This window comes from Brassica rapa, chromosome A03 (genome assembly GCF_000309985.2).
Source record: "Brassica rapa cultivar Chiifu-401-42 chromosome A03, CAAS_Brap_v3.01, whole genome shotgun sequence".
Lineage (NCBI taxonomy): Eukaryota > Viridiplantae > Streptophyta > Magnoliopsida > Brassicales > Brassicaceae > Brassica > Brassica rapa.
In genome coordinates, this window is record NC_024797.2 from 21,022,619 (window position 1) to 21,033,872 (window position 11,254).

Consider the following 11,254-nt stretch of genomic DNA (forward strand, 5'->3'; position numbering starts at 1 on the left):
AATACTAATGAGACACACGAGATTATTATGCACTGAGTGGGTCCCAACGCTTACTTTAATTTTGTCGGCTTGCAGGTTGTGAGTGGGAGAGAATATATGTCATCTCAAGACTTGGCAAACGTATTCAGATCAAACTGTATCCACATATCTTTCAGTGCGCCGCACCGCACCGAATAATATCCCCTCCTTTCCCACTTCTCTCCTCCAAAGTCCTTCTCAAGTCCAACCAATCTGATATTCGGACACGACCCCCTTTTTTCTCTCTGGCTTTTAGTTTAACCCTAATTTTGAGGTTGTTCGGTTTCGATCTGCAGATTCTTGTTCTTACCGGAACTTGAGAAGCTTCAGTTTTCGAAAATCTTGGTCGGATGGTGATCTTCTCGATGTCTGTGCTAGGTGATTACTTTTTTTTCTTTTCTTTTCTTTTATAGTTTTTTTAGAAAAGTTCTTTAATTCAGAACTTAATAATGCTTATTAATATTAAATGTTTTTGAGGAGAATAAAAGGAAAATATTTTAGATGCTATTGATGGTTTTTAAGGACAAACGATGATTCTCTCAAGATGGTAGATTAACGTAGTAATATAAGGGATCATCATTTGTTTTTGTTTGGTTAATAACACTTTTTTTAATGGTAGTCTTTAAGGTTGACTCTTAAGAATGTTGTCGTCTGACCAAAGCATAGAACTTTATGTTTGTTATACTCACGAGAGATTAGTTTTTAGTGTTTTGTATTTGCTGAAATATTTTTTAAATTTTTTTTTTGTGGTGATTGATTGATTATATTGGTCTCTTTCAGGTTAATGTTAAGCTCTGATTAAAAATTACTATCTGCTGGTTAGAGATTCTTGTTGGTTCTTTTAATGGCTGAGGTGGGAAAAGTCTTGGTTAGTGACAATTCAAGCGAGACTAAAAAAGCACCTGATGTTGTTGTTGTTGCTTCCCCTGATAAAATGGAGGCTACACCAGTGGCTACTGAAACTGAGCAATGTTCAGCCGAGATTCCGGAATCTACGGACAGCAAGAAGCTACTACAGCCTGTTCCAGCTTCAGTGTCTGAAGAAGTTGTTGTTGCTTCGGAGAAAGCACCAAAGGTTCCTGAAACTGGTACTGTCTTAACCTTGCAGTCTGGTACGGAAGGGAGTAGTAGCCCGTTTATCCGGGAGAAAGTTATGGAAGACGGATACAACTGGAGGAAGTATGGACAGAAACTTGTTAAAGGGAATGAGTTTGTGAGGAGCTATTACAGGTGCACGCACCCTAACTGCAAAGCCAAGAAGCAACTGGAACGGTCTCCGGGTGGACAGATTGTGGATACTGTTTACTTTGGTGAGCATGATCATCCTAAGCCTCTTGGTGGTGGTGGTGCTGCTATTCCTATCAATCAAGATAGACGAAGTGATGTCTTGACGGCTGTGAGTAAAGGTAAGAATATTTCTTCTTTTTTTTTTATACTCCCTCTGTATACAAAAGATTAATGTTTAAGGTTGTTCACACATGGTAAGAAAAATTAAATATTTATTTTTGTCTATTACTTTTTGGTTTTACTTTTGATTACTGTAAAGTTTTATTTGATTTCCAATAAAAATCTAACCACTGACATTTTTAATTTATATTTTATTTTTTTAAGCAAAATGCATTAAGTGAAGCTAGAACCTCATATCTTTGGTATACAAGAAAAAAAAAAGACTAAAACAATCAATTATTTGTATACTGAGGGAGTATAAAACAATCTTTGCAGCTTATGATGTTGGTTTATGTTTGCAGAGAAATCATCTGGATCTAGTAGTGTTCAGACACATCAACCACCGAAGGTCCATGGAGGATTACATCTTTCTGTTGTTCCAATGGCTGATGAAGTGAAAACTGATGTTTCACCATCAAGTAGGATAAAGAGCGACATAACTCACAAGGATAACATTAGTCCTGCCTCAAAGCGAAGGTACTGATAATCACATTTCATTTATGTTCGTTTGTGTGTTTCTTCTCATGTTTGATGTTTACTAAAATCAGAAAGAAAGGAGGGAGCATAGAGCAGATTCCAATGGAGAGGCCAAACAATGAATCACGCAACGTGGTTCATACTCAGACACTGTTTGATATTGTGAATGATGGGTACAGGTGGCGTAAATATGGTCAGAAGTCTGTGAAAGGCAGTCCATATCCAAGGTAAGTGATCCGATTTACAAACTTTTAGTTTTATATACTCCTCTCCCGCACTCACATTGTTTTTTTGTTTTATTAGGAGCTACTATAGATGTTCAAGTTCTGGATGCCCGGTCAAGAAACACGTGGAGAGGTCTTCTCGTGACACGAAGATGCTTATAATGACGTACGAGGGAAACCACGACCACGATATGCCACCAGGAAGGATTGTCACTCATAACAACACGCTGGACTCTGAAGTTGATGACAAAGAACCGAGTGGTAAAGACCCTGAAGTCAACAAAACTCCCCAGAGCTCAGCTCTTATTACAAAAGAAGAACATCACTTGAAAAAGAAAGCTAAGAGTAATGGCCTTGAGAAAAGTCTTGATCAAGGTCCAGTCTTGGATGCAAAACCTATGGAGGAAATAAAGGAGAGATCAGAGGTAACAAAAGATCAAGCAGCCAAAACAAAGTCAGATGCTAACACATCAAGAACTATGGAGAGTGAGGAGGAACAGAAACCCAAAGAAGAGTCTGGTCAAAGCTAAGGGCATATGTATCGGTGTTAAATGATATACAGATGCTTAACATAGAGATTAGTACAGGCATACAGTTTGGTGTTTCAGGCGGGAACCGGATTAGATTTAGTGTATAATGATGGGAATAGTGTATGCTTATGACCCTTTATATTATATAGCATGCGCCATTAAGCCATTTCGATTTGGTTCAAATAAGAGTTGGGTAGCACAACAAGAGTGTCTTTCTTTGTTGATGGAGCCTGTGTTGTAATAGTTGTAGATTGGGGATATTGTATATGATTTGTTCCAACTTTTATTAATGGTATTAAGACAAATCCATCTACTACTTCCACTTAAGTTTCCTTTTTAGCATTACAAAGTGCAATTTTATGTTTTCGGTATTGATGTAGACAAATTCAATTTAAATGATACTTGAAAAGTACACAACAATCTTGCAAACAACTAAACTCATCTTTTAACTACACAACAAGCAAACTGTTTTACAGCTAAAAGAGACCCTTTGGTCCTGAATCTATACACCTATATTATATTTCATGTATATATATCTATACAATGATAATCTGCATTCTTCTCACACTAAAGAAAAAAAAAACGAAACTCCTACAATAGACAAATCTGACTATACCATCAAACTTCATGGATTTGCCTAAACTATAGATAATAATATATGTTCTTTTTTTTATTTTTCGAAGAATCTTGCCACTGATGAATAAAGCTCTTCTTCTTCAAACGGTTTCGATACAAAACCATCCATCCCACACTTGATGCATTTTTCATTTGTTGCCTGGATCACATCAGCAGTCATAGCTAATATTGGTGTGTGCCACTTCCTTGACTCTTCTTTCTTGTTCATCTCTTCTTCCAGACCACGTACTCTCCTCGTTGCTTCAAATCTGCACCAGTAAACAAAAAAGAGATTACCCATGAGTTTTTGCATTCATCATCATATCCACAACCGTTAAAAGCAAAAGACTTTACCCATCCATTTCAGGCATCTGCAGATCCATGAAGCATGCGTCAAAATCATGAGGCGGCTTAAGCATTGCAACTGCAGCTTTGCCACTGTCAACGCAAGTCACAAGAGCTCCATATTTCCTTAGCACTGCATCTGCCACTCTTCTGTTTACCATCGTATCGTCTACCACCAGAATATGTTTTCCTCTAAGCAAGTTCCCAAGATTCTTTGGTTTTCTATTTGTCTGCCTCTTCTTGCCACCACTTCCCACGGTTTCTTGCAAGCAGCATATCAAGACGCTCATTCGAAGCGGTTTCATCACCACCTCGTCTACCAAACCAGTTGATTTGATCTCACTGAGCTCTGCTGGAGTTGTAAAGGTAGCCAAAAGTATAATCTTTGGGTGTCTCGTAGAGGGCTCTTGACCACTGTTAAATGCTACATACTCTTCCTTGTTCCATGCATCTTTGTCGATTAGAATCAAATCCAAGTTCACTAATTTACTGCCAAACAATTTTAAAATTTTTGAGTAACACATGAAGTAATCTCATCACAAGTGTCGTTAATAAGCAACAAACGCGAATTAACTTTGAAGAAAGCAAAGAAACTTATTTATTGATTATGTGAAAACAAATAATTTACAATCTCTTAGACCCGTATTTATAGTAACTTATCCCATTAAAAGTACTTTTCCTAATCCTAAAAGGCATACGGTACCGAGAGTTTAAGACACTTCCACCAAGAAATGGAAAGCAAAAGTACCTGGCACAGGAAGAAGATGCAGTTGCAAGACTTGAAGCAATGTCTACAGAAGATACACCAACTCTCTGAAGATGGTAACGAGTAACCTCGGCTCGAATGTTTCTGCTATCAATAACCAATGCTTTCAATCCTTGAAACTCCTGAATAGATTGATCAAATAGCTCCAAGGCAGTGACTGATGAATCCCTTTCCCGTTCTCCAAAAACTCCGGTAAATGAGAAAGTAGTGCCGACACCAAGCTTGCTTACAAACCCAATCTCTCCTTGCATGAGCTCAACCAAACGCTTGCTTATGCTTAAACCTATCCCTGTCCCACCGTAAGTCCGTGATGTCGAACTGTCGGCTTGCATAAACGGAGTGAAGATCCGAGACTGTGCATCAACAGGAATGCCAATCCCTGTGTCCTCCACAGTAACAAGCAACTCAGTTTTATCACAACTATGGTCCTGAAATGTCTTGAAGTTCCTCCAGCTTCCACTTGCATTCACAGCTGGATACCCGCTAAGCGTGTTACATGATGTCTCATCCGAACCAAGTCTTTGTTTTAGTATTTCATCTTCTGTTTCAAACGGTTCTCTCACCTCATTGGTTAGGTGCACCGAGATGAATATGTGTCCTTTTTCCTGTGTGAACTTTATTTATGGAAAAAGAACAAAACATCAGGAGAGACTTATATGTTGGTTCTTAAAGTTATACTGGGGTAGAAACCCCAATTTTTTTTTTTAAATCCGAATTTTTCAATTTTTTAGTCCGAATTAACCGGAAAAAAATCAGAACAATCCGAAATTATTTGGATATTAGCTGGTTCCTAACTTTATTACCCGAACCAAATTGAGAACCGAACGAACCGGAACCAAATTTTCTAAGTAACTGAACGGATTCTAAACCTCTAGAACTGAAGAACCGAGCCGGAACTGGACCCGAATGCCTAGAGCTAGGTAGCAGTAAATACCTTGATTGAGTTTCCAACAAGGTTTGTGATTATCTGTCGGAACCGACCCGGATCACCAACTATAACAGCTGGAACATTGCTAGAAACATAAACAGCCAACTGTTCTTGACACAAAAGAAAGAAAACATTCATTAGAAAAAGAGTTGAATGAAATAAGACCAAACTTTGTGTTGATGTTGTGTATACCTCGATTCCTTTTTCAGCAGCCTTGCCAGAGAGGAGGGATGAAACATTATCCAGAAGGAACCGTAGATCAAAAGGCACGTTCTCAAGCTCAAGTCTTCCTGACTCAATCTTCGCCTGATCAAGAACCTCGTTTATCAGCGATATTAGATCTTTCCCACTGCCATGAGCCGTTTCAGCAAAGTCCAATTGTTTTGCGTCAAGATCAGTGTCCATCAGCAACTTCAGCATCCCTGTCAAAAAAACAATCCCTTACATGTTTCACTTCCAGAGAAAACAAAAATCCAAAAAACGGTAATAATCATAATTAAGTTTCTTCCTCGTTTTACCTAGAACACCAACCATTGGGGTACGTATCTCATGAGAAACAGTGGCTAGAAACTGCCAATCATCAAATAAACATTTTGATCAAAACATAAGAACTTTGATTAGGCATAAGTAAAAAACAAAAAAAGAACAAGAAAGTTACTTGTGACTTTGCCACATCAGCAGCCTCAGCACGAGCCTTAAGCTCCATCATTTTCTGATAGTCCTCTTCAACAGTAGCAATTCGATTAATGGCTTCATTAAAGATATAACCAAGAAGAAGCGTGATAACCAATGCGAAGCCTGGTGGCATTATAGCTAACCAAGGAATCGGTGGTTTTTGTGTAAACCTGTTTAAAAAAAAAAAAAACCACATTATCTCTGAGTGAATGATCATAGAGAGTGTAGAGAGAGAGACTGAACGAAACCAAACCTGCAGTGCATCTCATGCTTCCTAAAGGGATCACCAAAATCAAGGCTACTAATGTGCTCTTCGCTCATATCACCAACCTCCGAGCCATACATTTTAATGACAGACGACGCGTTAGTCGTGTCGTAAACGTTTACAGATATGGTCTGTTTACTCGCAAGCTGTTGAAGAAGCTTCTCCACTAGTGAAGGCATATCGTACGATGCGCCAAGGTACCCAATTGTTGCCTGGATCCTCTCTTCTTCAGTAGCGTCATGCGGTAGGTTGGTGTTGTACACAGCGAAAGTCAATATAACGCCGAGATGGTTTGATTTCAAAAGCTGGAAAGGTGATGTTAACACTCCTTTCCCTAAGGCTCTCGCTCTCAAGATGTTTTCTCTGTCTTCCTACAAAGCAAAAGAGTAAAGATTGGTTTAATCAACTGTCTGAGACTATGACAACAAGAAGCTTAAGTGGGATTTACTTTTCCAGACATCATGTCGACAGAGACAATATGAGAGACGGTTTCTTGAGCGAAGATAACGGGTGCGTATTCGTCTTGAACAGGAGCTGGATCGAAGCCTTGGACGAGAGTCTGGTCTTCAAAGTCCATTTTCTTTATTGACCATCCATGTTCCTTCTCGAATTTCTCTCTTTCAGAGTGTGTGACTTTCAATGCGTAAGCAACACCGCTCGTGAGAGGTCTTTCGAAATTAGTTCTCTCTGTATACTCACCAAACGTTTTCTGAAAAAAAAAAATATCAACAGTTAAGAATCTTAAGAATGGAATTTTATAACTAACCGAACGGCACGACAATTAGCATTAACAAAAATCTCTAGATTTACATGTGTATCTATACATTTTTGCTACTATTGGAACCGCACATTAACATTAACAAAAAATCTCTAGATATACACATATATCTATACGTTTTGTTACTATTAGAACCACACCACAGTTAACATTAACAAAAAAAACTATAGATTTACGCATGTATCTATACGTTTTTTTTACTATTAGAACTACATGCCAGTTAACATTAACAAAAATCTCTAGATATACACATGTATTTATGTTTTTTTTACTATTAAAACATCATCGCAGTTAACAGTAACAAAAATCTCTAGATTTACACATGTATCTATACGTTTTTGTTACTATTAAAACACCATCGCAGTTAACAGTAACAAAAATCTCTAGATTTACACATGTATCTATACGTTTTTGTTACTATTAGAACCGCACCACAGTTAACATTAACCAAAAACTCTAGATCTACACATGTATATATACATTTTTTTTACTGTTAAACCGCACCGCAATTAACATTAAAAAAAATCTCTAGGTTAAAAAAAAATCTCTAGATTAAAAAAAATCTCTAGATTTACACATGTATCTATACGTTTTTGTTACTATTATCTCTAGATTTACACATGTATCTATACGTTTTTGTTACTATTAGAACCGCACCGCAGTTGTTCCACATGTTACCATTCGGACTCTAAGTTTACCTGATCAATGGCAGAAGGGGTTTTTCCGTGGTGAAAGGTAGAGACGAGAATGGACAAGGCGTGGACATGGTTCATGCTAACATTGAACTGGTCCTGCAACACCCGAGCTCGTTCCTCACACATGTTGGTTAACGTCTCTTTCCTTTGGAACAAGATCTTCTCGTTTGTATCCCAAAACCATAAAACAGACAAAGAAACTCCCGCGATGATGCCGAGTAGAAGCATGTTCTTCCTCCACTTCCCAGCTGTTTTGCATTGCTGCTGCTGCTGCTGCTTGTCTTGTACTAAAGAAGAAACTTCTTTTCTTGCAAATATCATACGGCCGCCGCCCACTAGTAGTACACAAAGGACCAACCACCAATGACATTTGTTCATTACATAAAACAACACAACCTGATGCAGCACACCTCCTTCTTCTTCATTCTCAGATGATGACATAAGCTCTGCAACAACATGTCTCTTAGCCTCCTCCTCCTCCTCGTCTCCTTTCTCGGAACGTGTTGACAAGGAACATGTAATACCACCATTCTCCTTGCGACATTCAAAAGATGTTACCTGTTCTCCAATTATTCAAAAGCTTTAAGTAAATTAAATTGTCAAACAATAATAAAAAGAAGAAAGAAGTAGTGGGAAACCTGATTTGAATCAAAGAAGAGAGAAAGCATAGCATCAATCTCACTTCTGCTCTGATTCCTGAACAACATCCCTTTAGCAGAAGAAGAAGAGTCATCAGCAGCAGCAGCAGCCTCTTTCTTCTTGCATATACATAAGAAGCCTAAGCTTAAGCTTAAGCAGAGCCAGAGAACAACTAAGCCACATAAAACCCGGATAAGCAGAATCTTGGTTGGTATCCGTTTTTCTGCTTTTGTCTTCTTTAAATTGGGATTCGAGAGCTCACAAGCTATAGACATGTCGGCCGGCACCAAAACCACATCTACCAATTCTTGGGGGAAGACCCCTTTTAATCTGAGATTCAGAATTTGGGGGGATTTCTTTTTTCAGAATTCTCCTAGAAATCAAGATTTGAGAAGAATCAAAAGAGAGAGAGAAGTTTTACTAAGTGATGAAGCTAAAGAAGACAAGATAAGCCAAAACTCAGTCGTTTTCGTGGCTAAGCTTTGAGCAAAACAACATGGTTCACTAAAGAGAGAGAGAAAAATATAAAAATCTTTCTATCTTTTTTATTTTGGAACAGAAAGATGGGAAGAAGAAGAAGAAGAAGACCAAGTTGGTGTGTGCCCCTCCTTGAGAAACTAAACTGGACGAACTCAAACTCAATAATCAGAGGCTTTGGACAAAGAGATGAGAAAGTTGCCAATGATATTCTTTTTTTTTTTTTTTTTTAAGAACGTCACTTCTCTCTAGACTTCTAATTCTTTTTTTTTTTCCGTCAACATTTCATTAAAATAGAAAAGGGCCCAGCCCAAGAAAATTACAAGAAAAAGGCCCACGGCCCAAACACCAAAACCTACGAAACCCTAGACAATCCGGCCCAAAAGGCCCACTAACCCAAACCCCGACACTGCCCTAATCCAAGAGCCCGTGTCGGCGTAACCTAATCCCGTCTCGTCTCATCCCGGCGGTTACCGTCGAACGGCTCACATCCACCGCGCTTGTCACGGAGAGCGTCATCGGACTAACCGAGAGCTCATCCCAATCATCAACTCCACGTACTGGGCCAAGCAAGCCCGAGACTCAAGCACTCTGCTTTCCTTCTCTTGTCATCGTCTCCATCGATGGAGAGCTTCATCGACTATCGATAGCTCATCCCTTCTAAACCGAACAAAACACCCAAACGACAAGAAACCACACCACATATATCACCCAAACCGAACTAGAAAGGACAAAGAAAGAAAGAAAACCCCAAAAGAGAACGGGGACCTAAACCGACAGCGTAGGTCTATATGAGCCCCTACCCTCCGGAGCCAAAATCGGCGAAGACGGAGCAGAGAAAGCCTCCCCTTCCCGGGAACTAGAACCGGCGGCGGCGAAGCTGAAGAAGCCTCCACCTCCCGGAGAAACAAACCACTGACACATGCAAGCCTCTCTTCTCACGCCGTTAGCCACCACGCGACCGCGTCTTCCCTCCACGCGAGGAAACAACCGATGAATGATGGTTCCAATCCAGAGCTCCGACAAAGCGATCGGTGAGGCGCGACGAAGAAGAGGTTAAAAGCAACCTCTTTGAAAAAGCATAAGGGTTCCGGCGACGGCACGGACGCTCACGCGCCGGCCGTACGCCGGAGAGAAATCTCAGATCTCCTTTCTCTCTCTCTCTTTAAGTAGCTCTATGCTCTAGACTTCTAATTCTCTTTTGATCATTTTATTTTTATGTTTTTTCTTTTCTTTTGATGCACTCAATGTTGATATTTTTGTGGTTTTTGGGTCCATGCTGATCTCATCAATAATAATCATCTTGCGCGGGGAAGGTAATTACTGAAACATTATAAAATACACAATTAGTTTTAATTAACTAAAAATCATGACATGTAATCTAATACCTTTTTTTAAGTGTGAAACTGAATCAAGACATGGATTTGAATCCATGTTTTACATTCATATGTGCTGTTGACATAAAATGTTTTTTTAATTAAGTAAATATTTGACCGACTTGTTTGAATAAAAATTACACAGAGCAACGCCATTCCAACAATCATTTTTTTTGTTCCTGAAGAAGCATCAATTTAATAATGTAAAAGTCTGACCCGATCTTTTTTTTACAATTATTGAATTATTATTATATTTTACATTAAAACATTTTAGTTTCTTTTATTAAAAAAAGATTTAAAAGATCCAACTCTTAATAGATTTCGTAGGAGAAAACTAAAACACAAAATATCTACAAAAATATTTAACAGTAATAAAAAAATTCTAACCGCTCAATCGGAAGATAAGTAAATGTCAGAATACGCCTATGGACAACTAAGGGCATCTCCAATGCAACACTAAAATTTACTCTATATTTCATTCTAAAATAAAGTAACTCTATTATAGACTTGAATTTGCTCCAATAGTTCACTCTATAATAGATTTACTCTATAATATAGTGAAATATAGAGTAATCTTATTTTTTTACTCTATATTTGGAGTAAAAAAAAACAAGATTACTCTATATTTCACACTAATATAGAGTAACTCTATTATAGAGTGAACCATTGGAGTAAATCCAACTCTATAATAGAGTTACTCTATTTTAAAATGAAATATAGAATAAATTTTAGTGTAGCATTGTAGATGGTCTAACCACCAAAAACGGCAGAGATTAGACAAGCCTCTGATGAACTGAATACCAAAGCACACCGACAAGACCACCACCTGATAGAATTGAACTACAAATACCAAAACACAAAAGATTATGAAGGAGAAGCTCCTCGATGGAACATAAAAAGTAGGATTACGAGAAGAAAGATGCTAATTCGACCAGGGATCAACCGTTGCCATAGCTAGTCGCTGCTGAAGCTCCTTTCAAGATTCGTTGCAGCCCTCAAC

The 11,254-nt window shown here is 38.5% G+C and overlaps 2 protein-coding genes across 2 annotated transcripts; one reads left to right on the plus strand and one right to left on the minus strand.

The window, feature by feature from the left end:
* The first annotated feature begins 148 nt into the window (after window positions 1-148).
* Window positions 149-3,011, plus strand: LOC103860322 (WRKY transcription factor 1). Its single transcript, XM_009137909.3, has 5 exons — window positions 149-396; window positions 799-1,424; window positions 1,767-1,941; window positions 2,013-2,168; window positions 2,245-3,011. Exons 2-5 carry the CDS (start codon window positions 863-865, stop codon window positions 2,693-2,695), a joined length of 1,344 nt encoding a protein of 447 aa, XP_009136157.1. The 5' UTR covers window positions 149-396; window positions 799-862; the 3' UTR covers window positions 2,696-3,011.
* Window positions 3,012-3,344: 333 nt separating this feature from the next.
* Window positions 3,345-9,132, minus strand: LOC103860324 (histidine kinase 2). The gene is made up of 11 exons (XM_009137910.3): window positions 8,401-9,132; window positions 7,766-8,320; window positions 6,738-6,998; window positions 6,278-6,660; window positions 6,008-6,194; window positions 5,868-5,919; window positions 5,542-5,771; window positions 5,356-5,454; window positions 4,404-5,035; window positions 3,665-4,144; window positions 3,345-3,579 (listed from the first exon to the last, which is right to left on the minus strand). The coding sequence occupies exons 1-11, from the start codon at window positions 8,674-8,676 to the stop codon at window positions 3,366-3,368; spliced, it is 3,369 nt and encodes a 1,122-aa protein (XP_009136158.1). The 5' UTR covers window positions 8,677-9,132; the 3' UTR covers window positions 3,345-3,365.
* Between the last annotated feature and the right edge of the window lie 2,122 nt (window positions 9,133-11,254).